Source organism: Mchenga conophoros, linkage group LG20 (assembly GCF_057382185.1).
Source record: "Mchenga conophoros isolate Kocher_MC1m ecotype Shallow Benthic linkage group LG20, M_conophoros_male_GT1.1, whole genome shotgun sequence".
NCBI lineage: Eukaryota > Metazoa > Chordata > Actinopteri > Cichliformes > Cichlidae > Mchenga > Mchenga conophoros.
Window position 1 is genome coordinate 12,792,248 of NC_140545.1, and position 18,242 is coordinate 12,810,489.

Here is an 18,242-nt window from a genome sequence, read left to right on the forward strand (position 1 = left end):
GCTTTCTCCTCTGACCTTTGACATCATCAAAGTATTTTCACCCAGATAACTGCTGCTCACTGGATATTTTCTCATTTCAGATGACTCTCTATAAACCCTTAGCGATGGTTATGTGGGAAAAACCCAGTACATGAAAAAGTGTGGGAAATACAGCCCATCTGACATCACCGACCACGTCATGTTCGGTCACCTTTCTTCCTGATACTCTTTTTTTTTTTTTTCGCCTGTCCCATTTGGTTCTTTTGCCATCAGAATTATTGTCTAAAGGCCAAGAAAGATGCCCAATGGGTTTTCTTTACCAATATATTTTCACTTGCTAAACACGGGATAGACATGACTGGGAGAAAGAAAAGGGAGAAAGAAAGAGGGAAAGAAAAACAGCGGGGAAGAGGAACAGTGATAAAGGGCATAAAACCAAAACAATCAAAACAAAACAAAACAGACAAAAAATACATATGTCAATCACCTGGTGAGAAAGAAAAAAGAGAAAACAAGCAAAAAAAGAGAGCAATATAATAAACAACATCATCACAATAATCTATGTGAATATAACAGTAAATACTAAATATTGAATATTATTGTGCAGCACATAAGATCAACAGCGCACAGTGTGTTTTGAGGTAGGAGCCAAAAAAGGTTTAGTTTGTTTGTGTGAGCACCCGTGTGTACACCTGTGAGCATGAGCGCACTTGTATTCAAAAGGTTACTTCATGTAATGATCTGCTAGAGGGTGTGGGGAGCCATAGCCCCGTCCTCCAGCACATGAAGCAGGTATAGAGGAGATCCTGGCTCCAGACATCCAGAGGCCCCCAGAACACAAGAGACCAAGGAAGACCAACAGAGGGGCAGCCGTGCCACTCTCCCAGAAAGAGCTGAGGAGAGTCCTAGATGAGAGGTCACTCAGCAGCCGCGGAGCAGAGGCCAGGGGGAGTTGCAGTGACGTGCCCGTGAGCTCCGCCGGCAGCCAGCTGTGCCGGAGTGACCGAGCCCCAGGCCCAGAGGCCGAGGGCACCCCACCCCCCGAAGGGGCCCGAGCGAGCCCCAGGCTCCAGGCCCCGACAAGCAGCCACCAGGAGTGAGCCGGTGTGTACCTGGACGCCCATCCCCGGACACAAAGAACCACCAATGCACCGATGTCTGAGGACGTCTGCCAATGGAAGGGGGAATGGTGGGGGAGATAGGCCTCCATACATTGGAGGGCCTGAGATGTCCCTACAGAGGTGGCGTCTGATACCCGACCTGACATATAGACACAGACAAACAGGCACACACAGATACAGACATCCATTCCCACCTTCATGCTCTCATATGCAATTACTCAACACTCACCCAACGTGGAGACAGACATAAATAGACACTGTACACTCCCCAAGCATACCCTAAGCCCCAGATCTAGGTACCCTTGCCCCTAGAGGGGGAAACTGCACCCAGACCCAGGTGGTGTTACCCTCTTCCCTGGGGTGGAGAGAAGCAGACCGCCCCGACTCCGCAGCAGCAGGGAGGCCCCACATTCCAGACCCCAATGGGACGGCCAACTCCTCCTCCCAGCCCAACAAAACTGAAACAAAACTGAGCTACTGCCAGACAAAGCCACAATTCTCCCTTCAGCTTGGTGATACTCTTTATTGGTTGTGGAACTTTTTAAAGAAACTGAAAGCATTCAATTCCCCAAAATGGATTTTCTTTTGCACATATTAAGTATTATTTAACCAAAATTCATGCTTTATGGTTTCCAGCAGCATTCAGCATCCTCATACCTCTTTCCTAAAACAGGTTCTGATGATTTGTCAGAAATATTTTAACCGTCAACAGCAGCCAGTATGATGGTGTCAGTTCCTGGCAGCACAGCAAACAAGGTGTCTAAGAACGGAATGTTGTCCTGCAAACATTTGTGGATACACCTCCTCCTGGTCGGATAAGTATGCACTAACTGCCCTTCTGGCCTGTTCTGTATAGACTCACCTGACAGCTTGACGGTTGAGAAGAAGTGATAAGAAACGAGAAATTAAGTAAGATTAGTCAAAGGTATTTAGAAGACCTGACAAAAGAAGAGAAACTAAGCACGAACAAAAGCAGCTACCCGTCTCACCACCTCGGATCATGTCGCTGTCAAAGCCAGAGGACCAGCTAGCCTACGAGCTAAGCTGTCCCATCTGCCTTCAGCTCTACTCGGACCCGGTGGCTCTCCCCTGTGGGCACAACTACTGTCTATTCTGTATCCGCAAAACTATTGACAGCACGGATAAGACTGGCAAAATCCTGCCGCGCTGCCCAGAATGTCGTGAGGAGTATCCTGGCACGGATAACCTGCAGATAAATTTCAAACTTCGCAGCATCATTGAGAACTACAAGGCCACCGCGCTGCTGCTGAACATGCAAGCCGACTGCGTGGATACCAAAATGGAGGTTTTCTGCGATCAGTGCATAGATGAGCAGTCGCCCGCCGTGAAGACCTGCCTGAAGTGTGAGGTGTCTCTCTGCTCCAGACACCTTCAGAAACACCACGAGAAGGAGTTGTTCAGGACCCACCCCGTGGTGGAGCCCACGACGGAGCTGAGAGTGAAGGCCTGTGCCATCCACCAGCGTCCCCTTGAGTACTTTTGTTCCAACGACATGATGTCTCTGTGCACCACGTGCGTCGTAGAGGGTCATCACGAGAGCCACGACGTTCTCATCTTTAGCGTAGCTGAAGAGGAGATGAGACGAGCGCTGGAGGCCCGAAATAAGGTACTTTTGACTGCATTAACATTTTAACATTTTACCTACTGTTATATTGTAGCATTATATATTAGGAAGGGGGGTTATTATATATGTATTAATAAATAAATTGATAACCTACAAAATGTGGGCATATCTGGGTCAGCTGAGCATGCACAAAAGTGAAAGTAGTGCTCAGACAGGGCTTGTAGACTCATGAATAAAATATTCAAGTTATACAAATGCATAATTCATGTTATAAAAATATGTGAATCCCATCAGGGAACTTACTGTTGAGAAATGTCAAAACCTGAAAATCCTGTAATATAATTTTGGAACAATGTTTAAAAGACTATGCTCTATGCACATGGGACATAGACATGGGAACCGAACTTGTTTCACGTATAAATTAAGGGCTTGGCACCTCAGTGACTCACTGCCATTTTTGAGGAGTGGTGAAGATCTGGAATGCAAAACAAATCTGTCTGATAGGAATAACCTGATGACCTTTGGCAGAATCTAAGGGAGTGCACAGTTTCGTGCTATACATACAATTCAAAAGTGCAAAGTCAGACCGTTGAATTTAATATTTTGGACCAGAAAATGATCAAACTTTGATGGAATATGATCATATATTACTTAACATTACAGAAAACATTTACAGTACTATATATATGTATATATAGATCTGTTTTCTCTACTTGTTTTCCGAAAGCACTTACGAGAAAAGGGCACCCAGTTTTTCCAGATCCGAAATCTTTTATGCTTATACACAATAGAAAGAATCCTGTCGTGTGAAACTCAAAAGATCTTAAAACATATTACATGTGTGTTTGCAGGTCATTTCTAGCAGACTGCAGCTGACAGAGGGACTCCTGCAGAAGACAGCAGAGGATCAGGGAACCTCTGAAGCTGTAGGAGAAAAAATGGTCAGCAAGGCTGTGACAGTCATGGACAGCATAGGTGCTCTGGTGGACAGGTAACCTGCTGCACATTTGCTGCTAGTAACACTGCCTTAAAAAGTAGCAGGTGGTGTAATTAAGCAAATGCAGTGACCAAAGATGGACTTAAAGGCTTTGAAAACACATTTCCCCAATTACAGTCTGAACTATATGAGGTATGAATGCACGCTCAACAATCTCTCATAAAACCAAACACACCCTGTTCTGATAGAATATCCTCACGAATCTTTGACTTTAAAGCACTTGATAAAAATGTTTGCAGGTTTTCATTTGATTTTTGTGGTTAAACGTTAAACTCTACAACCATCACAATGTAAAAATAGATGGAATGAATTCTCAATAAAGAACAGGAATTATCTTTTTTTCCCAAATGCTTTAAAAGTCAGCCAGTGTTCGTGCACAGTATGTTTTCAAACAGCAAGATGACAAATGATATTGGCTTTAAAAAGGTGTGGAAAACCCAGAATGCATATTTCAGAGGTGGTAGAACAGTTTCTTCAGGAGCTTCTCTCTGACAGGATGTGCTTCATATTTTCAGCAGCAAATAAAAATACAGACCAAAACTTCGACCCCTCAAAGAATGTAGTAAGCATGTATGTAATTAATGCAGTTCATCTGCATTTTAGGCCTACCAGCGTCTGTTTTGTGGTGCAGATTCAAGGGTGTCTGTAACACCCTAATACTTTAGTAAGTTTCAAGAAAACATTCAAGAAGGTATATCTTTGGAAGGAAGTAAGACTGAAATGTAGAGCTCAGTCACATTAGTGAGGCTGTGTGTGAGCTAGTTGTACGTTAAGTTAAATAAAAATATTGAGCATGCATAGCAGCAATTTCCCCAGGGCCAAGGGACTGTTGGAGGAGTTTATTATGTCATAGGTTGTCCAAATTAATATATGGACGTTCATGCTGAGGGTTGGAACTTTCTGGAAGTTCAGGAACTTCTGGGTGTGCCTCCTAGCACATTTCTTATCATTTAGGTAGTCTACCAGCAGCATTTCAGCCAGTTTCATCTCACAGGCATTTTCTCAGTACCAGGTATTTATTAAAAGAACAAAAACAAAAACAACTCACATACATAATCAGATGCTATCTGTTTCGCTTTTTTGTTTGATTTTTAAAAAACCATTTGGCTAGCTGGCTAACCTTATCTAATTAGCACAGATTATAACTTAGATTGTTGAATATTTTCTGAGCTTTGTGATTATTTCTCATTGTATGGACGCAATGGATGCATGTACAACTTTAAAGCAGACACAGTGATGAATCGATCTACCTGACTCTGTTTAGTAACATCACGATAATAAAAGGAATAAAAATGACCAGTCCGCTTCACTTGTGTGCTGTGATACAGGTACAGGGATCGCCTGCTTTTGCTCTTGGAGGAGGAGAGAGGACAGCGCCGCAAAAGCTGGCAGCTAGGCGTGAGTGCACTTGAGGAGCAGCAGCAGCAGCTGATGGAGGCCCAAAAGAGTGCCACAGAGGTCCTCAATGAGACGGACACATGCATCTTTATACACAGGTACAGAAATCTGCCCTGCTATTACAATTAAAAAGAAGAAATATATAGAACAATGTAAAAATGAAAAGAAAAGTGAAAGTGATGCAGTATTCTTACTGATAAACCGACATTTAATTGTTTATTACCCATGGCATATGGCTAGATGAGTTGAGTAAGTAATAATAAATCCTTTGCTCTCCAGGTTCATGCAGATTGAACAAAAGCTGAGACATGTTGTCACCAGTGCCATTTCCTCCAACATCCCCTCAAAGGCTCCACTCAATAATATGTGCCTGCAGGGAGGTCTCAAAACCCAAGACTTCTGCACAGAAATGACCCGCCTCATGGATTCTCTTCATATCCTCCTCAACCCACTGGAACTCACCTTCAGCATCTTCACCGCCCACCCCAACCTGCTGGTGTCCAACGATCTGCGCACAGTCAAATACAGCTCCAACAAGCAGTCGTACCCGGAGCACCCCGAGCGTTTCACGAGTGTACCTCAGATCCTGTGCAGCCAGGGTTTCTCTGGCGGCGAGCATGTATGGGTTGTAGAAGTGGGACCCAATAGCATGTGGTCATTGGGCGTGTGCTACAAGAGCATTCCTCGCCGTGGTGACCACAGCCGTCTGGGGCACAACACTGTGTCCTGGAGGCTGCAGTGGAAAAACGGCAAGCTGACAGTGTGCCAGTGCTCCTCAAATGTGGTCCTTAAGGAAGTGACCACACCACCGGTCAAGATTGAGGTTGCACTGGATTACGAGGGGGGAACTTTGACGTTCCACAGCACCAAAGGGCGCAGGGAACATCTCCACACCTTAAAGGTTGTGTTTAAAGAGCCTGTTTACCCGGTATTCAGTATACTTTCAAACACACCAGACTCCTGGATCACACTGAGCAGTGGGATGTGAATACATCCTGCATAGAAATTGCTTGGGTAGTCAGCCAAGTGAACTGCCTTCCAGCTAACACAAAAACCCGCAATACGTCTGCTGCCTTGCATTGTATAAATTTAGCATTACAATCACATGAGATTGTTTACAAAAATGTGTTATTCATGTTTTGGGTGTTTTAATAGAGTAGATTTATCAATACAGGCGCCTACTACTTTTGTGAGATCTTGAGGCATAAACATTTATGTCACAAGATCATGTTTCCATTTTGTGTGTTTTGTAAATGTTATTGGAACGTGTTGAATGTTGTGTTTGCTCCCCATACAGTAAACACTGCTGTGCGCAGACGCTGACATTTAGGCATAAACCGAGACATGTTTTGTGTTTATTCTATAAATAAACTTATCTAGCAATGTTTCTGTGTGTCTTGTGACCAACTTTCTTTGTCTCAATACCTTTACCGGTGCATAGAAATAATCTATGCCGTATATAGCCTTTGATTGGCTGTTGATATTTCAGCCATTCAACTATGACCCTGGAGTTGCCAGGTGTGCCTGTAAATCCTTGTTTTTTTTTTTTAAGCGATTAAGCAATTTGCATTTAATCTGACTTCCCCCAGAACACACATGTAATAATTTCTTATTAACAATTTCGTATTCACACGCAATGTTATCATTTCCAACACACGATCTGACCTTTACACATGTGCAAGAGGAGGATGGTTCACGAAGAACCTGGCAACCCTATCCCTTCTGTCTCACATTCTGTCATTGGGCAGGACAGCAACATTATTTCATATTATAAACATTTTTCTCACCACGAAAGCTGTGCGTTTGCAGCAGAAGCATGGGTTCGGGAGAGAGTACAACAAGAAAAGTGTCCTTCGGTGTTGACGATGAGGACAGGGTCAGAATTCTCCGTGGAGTCAAGGTAATGCTAATTTAGCTAGCACTTGAGAAGCCATGTTAGCATTACTTTAATGTCTCGTTTAGCGCTGACTGGCTATTGTCAAATTAAGTTGTTGCTTTGTTCAAGCTATCAGTCTACGACCGGTAGAGTGTCACTGCTAAAATGAGGAGGTACAAAGGTAGGAAGAGGGTGGGACAGGTTGTTGAAAGAGCTGAAATATGTAAAAAAAAATGTTGTTACCCCAAACTCCATTCGTAATAAGGTGAAAATAGTAATGTTCCTTGTTTACAAGTAAAAGAATATACGTGGCAGATGCTCTAAGAAATATAGAAAACTTTAGCACCTTAAGGTAAATTCGGCATATACATTGCCTACTTAGCAGGAAAACTAATTGCCCGAAATTAAACCTTTTAGCTGTTACCTAGTCGCTGGCATTTGCTAACAACGTTAACACAATAACACATTTAGTTTGCATTGAAACGTTAAAGTTCGCTGTTATCCTACGTGAACATGTCTGCTGCACAGTAAGTGTGTATCAAAGAAAAACGGGGAGACTCGTATAAATGTCATAACTGCCTAACATGTTGGTTTAACTGAGCATATGTTTAACTAAAAGTGGATGGCTTGAAATGAGCAGATTTCAAACGAGGTTTGGTGTGGAGTTGACGCCTCTTTACAGTGTTGCTTTCACGTGCTGTTGGACATATAGAAAGCTTATACTTTTAACACAACCAAGTAGAGCGAGTTAGTGTATGCAAGTGAAACCAATGAAACACTAATGCAGTTGCATATATAACTAAATTGTCGTCTTCTAAAACAGGAAACGATAATGAACAAAACAACAAATAGAAATGATTTCAACAGGGTATAGGCATGTCTAGTTTTGCTGAGCTTTCGGTCACCTGTCAAGCGCTGACAAAATCAGTTAGATAATCATACACCTCTATGTTTATTTCTTTTCTGAACTCGTTTGTGGAGATTCTTGCATTGTCATAATGATGCAGATGTGTACTCATTTCACCTTTAGCCTGTTGGTGTGCATGATTAAGTGGTAAATTAAAATTTACCACAGTTAAACTTCTTGCATGCGCACACATACAGAAAGTCAGCTGGTGTGGGTGTGTGCCTCCAAATATCCTGACATTATGAGGAAATGAAGACACCCTCAGATCCTGCAAAAACAACGACTGGAAATTAATACGTTGTGGTGGAATGCAATGGGGTTAGCAGGTTTGTAAATGTAAAAACAGTTTTTATGTAGTGCTTTTCTACTCTGAGCACCCAAAGTGCTTTTAAAATCTTTTGTGAAAATGTCTGTAAGAAGAGAGCCTGCCTTGGTTGCACATTCAGTGTGACTCATAGAAACAGTGAGTCAGTGCTCCCTCCTGTGGTTTTTGGGGTAGTAGTGCTTAAGGACTTCCCTGGATACACAAAGACACACACACACACATACAGATACACATACAATAGAGGTTCAGTGATCCTCTATTAATGGCATGTTTAAGAGGCTCATGCTTTTTTGTTGTTGTTGTTTTTTTATCTGAAGGATTACACAAATGTTTTTTTTTCTATGAAATAAATAAAACACGTCGTGTATATTATATGCTTTGTTGACTCTGTTTGTCCAGCTGTCAGAAGATGTTCTGCAAAGAATGAGAGGAGTTGCCAACATTGCCCCAGACCGCACGTCATCACCTGCCTCAAGCCCTCAAACAAACACAGGTAGTGATCATTTTTGAGATTAGATTCTATTGGTGCCTCTGCACTTATCAAGTTTGCTTAGAAGCCAGTTTGTTTTAATTATTCCCCTTTTGATTGCTGACAGTTTATTCTCTCTCTCTCTCTTTGTGGGAGTAGGTTTCACTGAGTCCCAATATTAACCGTTTTATTATCTCTGTGTGAACACACTGACTGGAACTGAGGTGTGAAAAAACCTCACCCGCTGTGAATTAGGCGTCATTGTTCTGCTATGTGCAGTTGCAAGTACAGTGTGCCAACATTGTGTGAGAACTTGATAAACTTTGACACATACAATTCAAGGGAAGTGGACAATTTGGAACTGGTTCTCGAGTCTCATCTGTAAATGCAGTATCACATCAGCTGATACGTGTTTAACGAGAAAATATTTTTTTAAGAAAAAAAATGTGTTGCCTGAGCTTTTTAACTAAGCTTTTTAACTTTTTAACTTTATACTTACATATCTATATTATTGCTAATATATATATATTGTAATATATCTATATCATGGCTAAAGTACTTCTGGATGGATGCAAACTGCATTTCGTTGCCTTGTACCTGTGACATGTGCAATGACAATAAAGTTGAATTCTATTCTAACTGGACACCTGTGTCAGAATAAACTGAGAGCGGGAAATGATTTTGGCAGCCAGGGAAACGTTGTGGTGTCCTCGTTTAAAGAAAAAAAAAAAATCACTATTTTTCTTTTTCTTTAGTGGAATTTAATTTACTGAAATCGATTGTTGCTTATCAAATTGTCAAACATTGCCAGAAAATGTATAGGGTTTTACACTTCTATTAAGAAAACACAGATTCACTATCAACTAAATGTCTGACCTAAAGTAAATTTTGAGCCATGAAAAATCTTTTAGTTCATACAAACATTTTTTTCTTAAGAAAGATTACAATGTTTGATTATATAGTATTAATTATACATGTGCATTAGTCCCTATTTTGACAGTAAAGCTGTAAGCCACAAAAGTGCCAAAGTTGTTTTTACCTTGTGTGATAATCTTTTTTCCTTTGAACATTTGTTGTCTTTGTTCAGCCTCCTCTCACAGTGCCAGCTCAGGCTCTCAATCTCAGCAAGGCCCACAGCAGCGCGCACAACCCAGTTCGCACTCCAGCAAATCGGCCTCCTTCAGCAAGGAAGATCAGAGGAGGTGAGTTAAAGGAAATTCAGGATACAGATTTTAGTTAAGATTTCTGCCTGGTGACCATTTGAATGCATTGCAAATAGAATTGCTGCATATTGGAGCAAAAGGTTTTTTGTGATTTGTTATAAATCACAAGGTTGTGTTTCTGTTTGCGTTGGAAAGAGAACAAAAAATGTGGAAGGTGTGCCACATTTTTTTTTTGAAGGCTCAATCAAAAAAACTAAAATGAGCTGTAACAGGATAATATGCAACACTGTGAAGGTTTCAGAAATATGATCTGATGCTTATCATTTCAGAGAGCCTTTAAATCGAGAGCTTCTTCTAAAAGAGTCCTGACTAATTTAACCTGCAGGGCATCATGCATGGTTTCATATTAAGTCAAGTTAAGTAAATGCATAAATAAATACCTGTAAAAATTATCAAGCTCCTTTTTCCATTCTGGGTTGTGCGATTGTACAACATGTCTCTGTTTTGATGGAAGCTGTTTTTGTATCCAAAGAGGTTTGATTTTTGCAAGATGCAAGCTTGCTAGTTCAATATTGGTTACCAGTGTGTCTATATAAAGTAGTTTCACAAATTATTTTAGCTGTCATGGCCTTTGCTATTTATAAGCTAAACTCAGGTATCACTTGACATTTGAGACCCGGGTTAAACTGTGTTGCACAGGATAAATCATGTTTGATAAGGACCTTCATTAATAGTAATTTTGTTCATTTGAAAATGGATAAAAGGAGGTAATTCTTATTTCATGTCAGCATTCTGATTCATGTCTAATGAATGAACTAAACTCCTGATAAGTTTGATGCTACCCTACAATGCATGTTTCTAATATTCTATGGAGGGAGCTTAAAGTGTTTCTATACTGCCCCCTAGTGGACATACATAAATATATACATACAACATCTGACTGTACTGTGGAAAGCCATGAAAAACAGTATAAAAGATTAGTGTGCGTTAAACCTCCATTCTTTGTAACACCTACCATCAGGCCATGTGAAAAGGCTTCTGGTTCAATAGAAGGCTATGGGAAAAAGGTCCTGAGCTGTGACCTCTGTAAACACTTTCCCGATGACTTTATGGGCTCAGTCACTCATTTCAGATTATATTGAATTAAAAATAAAGACTTTTTACAAACAAACAAAAAAATTTGGTCTTTCAAAGTGTCATGAGGATTATCTGTAATCCATCTTACATACTTTAATGTGTCAGTTTGCCATTAATGTAAGCAATATTCATTATATGTATGGTTTAAGGTATGAACAACAACAGAAGTTACTGAAGGAAGAGTGGGCCAAGATGGCACAGCGAGAAATGGAGGCGGCAAAGGAAGAGATGGCCAAAGCCACGAGCCGGGAAAGACAACAAACACGGCTGGAAGCTGAGAGGACCAAACAGTTGGTATATACACACCCACACACCCATGCATGCGTCAGACATGTTTTCTATTAAAGTTTAAATCTCTTGTTTCTTTCATGTGTCGTGTTGAGCTGCTACTGATAGTTTAAATAAGAGTGAAGTAAGTTCATATTTAAAACACTTTAGTCCAGGGGTCCCCAATCCCAGTCCACGAGGGCCGGTGTCCTACAGGTTTCAGATGTGTCCTTTATCCATCACAGCTGATTTAAATGGATAAATTACCTTCTCAGCATGTCTTGAAGTTCTCCAGAGGCCTGGTAATGAACTAATCATGTGATTCAGGTGTGTTGACCCAGGGTGAGATCTAAAACCTGCAGGGACACCGGCCCTCACGGACTGGGTTTGGGGACCCCTGCTTTAGTCAGTCACACTGCACTAGGCAGGACCCTGTAGGAAGTAATTTCTCTGCAAGGGTTAATACAGATGTCTCTGAAAGTCGGTCAGTACGAAAGCTTTGGGAGTCTAAAGCAAGACAAGAGGGGTTTGCAAAGTGGTAGGAGATTCAGATTTAATCCAATTAAAAATTGCCATCACATCCAAAGTTATAAAAAATCAAAAAGTATTTTTTGCATAAAATAAAAAACTATACTCCTACAGCCAACCTTATATGTTATGTATGACCTAATGCAACCTGAAATGACCCTCTGGGCATTGCTGACCATTTGCTGTATATACTTAAACAATAACAACTCTGTACTCCAGCTTAACTAATTGCCTCTTCTAGTTTTTCTTGTTACACCTAACACGCCTTGCCTCTCCTTCGACTGCCGCTCTATGTTTACAGAAACTTTGTGCATCATTTCTGTTAATATGGTTATGATGTGAGTGAGGGATATGATGTTGCTTCCCCCTGCAGTATCTGCCAGTGACCCATTGAGGGAGCTGTTGCTGCCTGTGTACAGTTCTTTAAAGTTTTAGTCAGCAGTCATCCTAGCTCTGTTCACTGAAGAGGTCAGGTGTTGCACGAGTTTGTTGATAAAGTTGTGTAAAAGTGGATTAATCTGAGTGGGAGGAGATAGGTTTGACGTGGTGTCAAGATGTGACTCAGTCTGATGAGTTTGTCTGTGGTTAAATTGGAGTATTCATACGGACGCAAATTGGCTCTTGAGATTGAATTTGCAATTTCCATGATGATACTCCCCCTGCCTCCTCCTCGTCCTCCTTTTTATCCTCCCCTTCTCACCTATTACATCCCTGTTCTTTTTCTATCTACTCCTCTTTCCCATGTTCTCCCTCCCTCATTTCTCTTTCTTCTTTCCTGCCCTCACCCCCTATCTCACTCTGTCTTTCTCTCCTTTTCTATCCCAGCCCATCACTCTCTCCTTCCTGCCCGGGAGACGGTATTATCAGCGTAGTGCAAGCGGTAAATTGCACCCTGAGAGTTTCCTGGAGCTGGAGATAGGAGTGGTGCGGAGATGCCCGTGTAGTCATGGGTGGGGAAGGTTGAGGGGGGGGGCTCTTGTTGTACACATCAGCCGGTGCCTGTTTCATACAACTCTTCCTCCCCCTTCCCCTCCTATTACACCCCCTCCCCCCCATCGCTGTAGCGCCTGTCTTATCTCCACTCCAACATACTCCCACTGCTAATAGAAAGCTGCTGGAGGGATGCGCTGAGCAGAATGACCGCTTGAGCAGGACTGGACCTCCTGATGCTGAGGGCTGCTTGTAATTACTGTTTCTGTGCTATGAAAACCTACATGCACATGCATACGAAGTGTGGGCAGACTTGCTCACATTCTTTACTCAAATTTAATTTTTTATTTTTTATTTTTTTTGCTGTTATGGAGTCAGAGAGCATGATCACTCATCTTCCACAGTTCTTTGTCCTGTGCACCCTTGCATGGGTAGTTTTTTTTTTTTTTTTTTTTGGTCATTTATAAGAATGTCATATTTTGTATCACAGTAATACAGACATAGCAAAGAGTATATCTAGTGCATACTGTATGAGCAGTTTGCCTAAACTTATCCATTAAGGTGTATCCATTAATCATCCATTAATCACCTCCAGCCAGCAGATTTATTTATTATAATATAGCATATTTCCCATAATTGAGTGGTTTCTGTGAATCTCCAACCTCTTGGAGAATCTCAATAAAAGGTCATATAAAAAGAAACTAGAGGTATGTATTCAAAGACATGCAGGTTTAGTACCGGTTCAGCATTTAAAATATAGTTTTTATGTGGATCAGCAATACTTTGCTAAATTTTCACTAAAATTGCTCATTTAAGTTGCAGTATTTTATTTTTCTGAGCCCCAAATTACTGGAGATGGCCATGTGAAATATTTCAGGGCTGAATAGCACATTTACAAAACTGTCCTGAGAGTTCAAATGCACTGCAACTTGAAAAAGACAAATCAAGTGCTGCAAAAGCACACAAAACACAAAGAAAGTTGAAGAAAATACAATGGAAACAGAAAAAATTCCACAAACTCACAAAACCCAACGGCAGTGTTTTTGGGAAGACAACAATGTGACGAACAAGCTAACAGTAAACAGCTAATAGCAATAGTAAAGTGTTGCTTTTTCTATTTGTTGGTGTTTTCTTAAGCTGCAGTGTGTTTGAAATCTAAGGACCACTGTACGTTTAAGCTTTATTAAAAATGTTTTAAATTTAAAACCAAATCGATTTTACTTTCAACCAGGAGCCACAGTCTAAGGGAATGTCCTATTTGTGACCATCTTTCATAATCAATATGGATTATGTTTTACTAGCAAAACTGGTACATGGCATAGAGCACATGGATGTTGGATGTTCACTGTTTTTTCCGATAAATCAGTGGAGGAAAAGATGGGATTTGGGGTAAACTTTAAAAGTGACATTTCACCGTGTAGGTTAGGTGGTTGATTAAAACAGGATTTAAGCCAATGAAAGGTCCTATTTCTTCCTGCCATTGTAATACCAAAACCTGTGCTCACATTGTAGCTGTGATTACCAAATTCTTTTAGGTGTAAAGGATTTAGATCATTTTTAAATCTCAGTGGTGTCTCTGTGCTTTTTTGCTTTTGGGAAGCGAAAGAGCATTAGGACCCAGAACAGGCTAATCACATCAGACATGACATGTACACAGTGTAGATGGACGAGTGTTTACAAGTTAAAAACATAATAATAAAAGTGAATATTTTGTTATTTTTAGTGATAAAAATCTAAATAACTTTCGAGTTTTGATGGATTACATAGCTGGCAGCAAAGTTCTCTGGCACCCATGGTCAGAACCAATGTACATTTGGCAGGGAGCCATATTAATTATGCAAGGAAAAGTTTAAAGCTGTGACAGTTATGCAATATTTCCTGAAAAGGGAAAGTAAATGGATGAGGAAGACTGAACATATGAGACGATTCAAAATGGGAGCTGACAGCTGATTAAGCATTTACTAAGTAATTGGGAGCAAGAAGGATGTGAGGATGAAAAAGAAGTGACGGAACATTTTGTGAAGGGTTAGGATGAAGAATGAAGAGGAGCCGGGAATGAATGGGAGTGAAAGAGAAGATGACACGCATTTCCTGCGGAATAGAACTGAGGAGAAGGGAACGAAAAAGGAGCCCTTTACAAGCGATTGAACATTTCGTGAAGGATCCACAAGGAAGTGGAAGGGAAGCGCAACAATGGGTCAACGAGAAGGAAGGAGGGACTATTTGTAACGCTTCTTTGTCGCATTGGGAGGATGAATTGCAGAAGGAGGGTGTGATTTTTAAAAGCGGGTTACAAGATGAATAAATATTTCGCACAATCAGGAGATGTTAGACAAGGAGGGATGAGGGGTGGCAGGGGTTGAGAGAAAATATGAAATCTGAAGGAGAAGGACGAGGAGGAGAACAAAGACGGAAAGAAATGATGAGCAAGAATGAAAATGACAGATGCCTCAGCACTGCATACAGAGGGGAGGGATACGTGCAGGGAGAGTTTAAAAAAAACAAACAGCTGAGTAAATGCTTCCTGTGGAAGTTGAAATAAAGAAGATTTAGATGTAAGGCATGAAGACTGAAAGTAGCACCACTAAGTTTAACTAGTTTACTAGTTTAACTAATGTTTATGATGATCATCATGATGATGATCCAGAAAGAAGACGCAGCAGGTGACCTGCAGAATTGTTAGAAAGCGGAGGATTAGGAGGAGAGAGGAGCTGTGCAAATGTGTGCCGAATGGACGGAGTCGCGATTTATCCTTGAGTGTCGGAACAAAGGTGTGAGGAGTGGGCAGAGAAGGTTGCTACAGGTGACTCAGTGCCCGCTGTCCTCGTGCGTGGTCGCAGCACTGAGTCACACGTCAAGAAAGAGCCGGTCAGCGATGTGTGGCGTCTGCTCTTTAACTGCTTCTTTCTTTTCCGGTGCCTTTCACTCCCTCGCTCATTTCCTCCTGTCTTTTGTGCTCTTCCTAGCGCACTGCCTGATCCTTCTGTTCCTCTGGCCCTTTCCTCATCTTTCAAGCCAAAGCTCTCGCCCACTCTGTGCCACACTCTGTGAATAGTCTTTGTTAATAGCAAATCTTCTGCAGATTAATTTCAGAATAAGTGTGTGTGTGGGGGGGAGGAGAACGGGAGAATAGAAAGAATAGAAGCAAGTTGAACTAAAGAGCTAAAAGGGATTTTCTCTTTTTATATTGTATTAATGGCCTTTTGGTGCGTCTTGAAAGCCCCACCCCCCCTTTAAAAATAAAAAAAAAAGGTTATAAGTCACATTAGCATATGGTAAATTTCTCTCTCTGCCTCTGTGTTCTCACAGAACAATTAGGAAGACTATTTTATTAGCTGCCCTTTAACTTCCTCTGACTGAGCTTGGGCTAATATAAAATGCCAGCCTTGTTTTTCTCATTCTTCAAACGTGCCTTTTAAGCACAGGTGAGTCAGTTGCATCTTACTTGGACTTAATGTGACAGGGAACATGTAAGGTGGTTAAAGGGTATTATGCAGGGAATTTTTCTTGTCAGTATAACACTTTTAAAACTATTTAAGGCTTCTGTTTATTCAGGAAACCTCTGTTTGGGAGGGAAAAATGTCCTCATCATCATCAGGTATCATTGGCCAGCTGTCCAGTTTAAAAAAAAAAAAAAAAAAAATCCTCAGGGCTTCACAGAAGAGAATTAATGGGCACACAAGCAATCTTTACATCATGAGGAGATGTTCTCAGGCTTTGATTTGCTTTTAGCTCAGACATAAAAGCAAAATAAAGCCTGATTACATAATATTAAGAGACATTATTATTAACATAAAGCCTGTCTTATATAAACGTGCACACATCTAATTCATAGAAGTGGACATTTACCAGAATGAGATACTACTGCGTTGTTCTGGGAAATGTCCATGTATTAGCTGGTTACATGCACTCTGGGTGTACTCAGTTTGAATCACTTCCTCCAGTCGACACTAGATGGCAACAAAACCATATGCCATATTTCATATGTTGGCCTGTCTGTCTTATTTTGCCTGCTGCTTTGTCCCTGTGCACATCATGCACAAAAACTAGATAAATTTGAAATTCTGTCACCAGAAAAACCAGTCACAAATGCTATTCCACCTGCTCCTCCAACACTAATGGAATCTGTCTGTGCCCTCCTTGTACATGTCCTATTGTCTGCCATTATTTTTACTGTCAGAATTGCCTGTGGTACAGCGCCAGGGCACTTTTCATTGTAATGTTCATATTCGTTTAGTCTTTAAGGAAGCTATCATATATATATAGAGCTGTTGATGCTCTTTGACTCACGTGCTGTAGGGATGTTCCTGGATCTTTACAAAGAAAGCAATTATCCTTATTCAGATTTGCACCAGGTCACTGAGTGAGGTTTGCATTCTCCATATTTAATACTTGTGAGGTTTTTGGGTTTTTTTTATGTTTGGTTTCTTATTTTGATGACACATTAAATTTGAGCCATAAAATTGCATGTAAAAAAGGGTTAAATTATATTTTCAATTAAAGTTTAAAAGTAAATCATTATTTTTTGTTTGGTTTTTGTTTTTAGGACAAAAACATATATACTGATAATCGAATGAGCTCTTGTACCCACGTGTACTAAACATCCTTCATTATAATTTCTTAGTACATGTCATTAAAAAAACAAAAAAATCCAAGTGCAGCATTACAACCTCCGAATCAAAACAACACCTTGCACACTGTGTTGGACTCCTCATTAATACTGACAGTGGTGTGTTACTATTTTCCCACCTTTAGCTTTTTTTCCATGCTATTCTGAACAGTTACTGCAATATCAGTGCACAACTTTTTTTTGTCAGTGTGGTTTGAATTGTGTGTATCTACAACTGACTAACACACAGATATCTGGCTTTTCCTGTGTGATGTAGCACTGTCAGGCATTTTTGCTTTAATAAAAGTTAGATTTTATATGAAAGAAAAGTGCAGCGGCCCTGAGAGGTGCAGTGCAATTTAAGAAAACACTAGCAAACAGAAAAGTTTAATGCAACACAACAAAAATAGAAAACAAAGCCACAAAACCTCACAAGAAAAAGCAAAACCTGCAAAACACAGCTGTAGTGTTTTTTAGGAGACAGCGACAAGACTGAAAAGCTGTGGACGTAAGCTAACATTAAACGGCTAATAGCAGACATGTATCAGTGTTCTAAACCATAAACGGTACATCTTAAATAAACTCACATTTCCTTACATCCTTTTCGCCCTCACAGCACTGATGAATCCTCTGCCTGTTTTGAGCGTCTCTGTGCAGTCCTTCAAATCTTTTGGTTTCTGTCACTTCCGTAGCTGTTCCGTCACGTTATTGTGTCCCCAAAACGCTCTAGTTTCCTTTCCTTTTATTCATCTTCCATGTGTTGTGTGCGCTTTTATGCTTTTGCAGCATTCTCTTAAGTTGCAGTGCATTTGACCTCTCAGGGCCACCGTAGAAAATATTTGAATCCATTTCTTCTGAGATTCATCTGGCGGGGTAGTGCTCTTTATTTTGAGTAAGGTCAGGTTTTAGTGCTTTAAAATAATGAAGGATAACCCAATTTTATAGCCTTAC

At 40.8% G+C, this 18,242-nt stretch overlaps 2 protein-coding genes across 4 annotated transcripts in view; both read left to right on the top strand.

Moving 5' to 3' along the window:
* Positions 1-1,963: 1,963 nt before the first annotated feature.
* On the top strand, positions 1,964-6,416 carry LOC146550492 (E3 ubiquitin/ISG15 ligase TRIM25). The gene is made up of 4 exons (XM_085260133.1): positions 1,964-2,727; positions 3,537-3,676; positions 5,011-5,178; positions 5,360-6,416. The coding sequence occupies exons 1-4, from the start codon at positions 2,101-2,103 to the stop codon at positions 6,066-6,068; spliced, it is 1,644 nt and encodes a 547-aa protein (XP_085116259.1). The 5' UTR covers positions 1,964-2,100; the 3' UTR covers positions 6,069-6,416.
* A 350-nt stretch (positions 6,417-6,766) lies between these two features.
* The window catches only part of LOC146550493 (MICOS complex subunit mic25a-like), a 74,390-nt gene continuing 62,914 nt past the window's right edge, over positions 6,767-18,242 (top strand). The window contains exons 1-4 of one of the 3 annotated variants that reach the window (XM_085258927.1): positions 6,767-6,980; positions 8,588-8,681; positions 9,745-9,859; positions 11,107-11,251. In XM_085258927.1, the coding sequence (XP_085115053.1) occupies positions 6,897-6,980; positions 8,588-8,681; positions 9,745-9,859; positions 11,107-11,251 (438 nt within the window). In that variant the 5' untranslated portion in view covers positions 6,767-6,896. The remainder of the gene's footprint in view (positions 6,981-8,587; positions 8,682-9,744; positions 9,860-11,106; positions 11,252-18,242) is intronic. The other 2 variants (XM_085258925.1, XM_085258926.1) reach the window with 2 other exon arrangements.

Bases quoted from the DNA above. Each gene is read 5' to 3' on its own strand.
- LOC146550492 (XM_085260133.1), top strand. From the start codon at position 2,101: ATGTCGCTGTCAAAGCCAGAGGACCAGCTAGCCTACGAGCTAAGCTGT. The intron at 3,677-5,010 runs GTAACCTGCTGC...GCTGTGATACAG, and splicing joins ATAGGTGCTCTGGTGGACAG to GTACAGGGATCGCCTGCTTT. The intron at 5,179-5,359 runs GTACAGAAATCT...TTTGCTCTCCAG, and splicing joins ACATGCATCTTTATACACAG to GTTCATGCAGATTGAACAAA.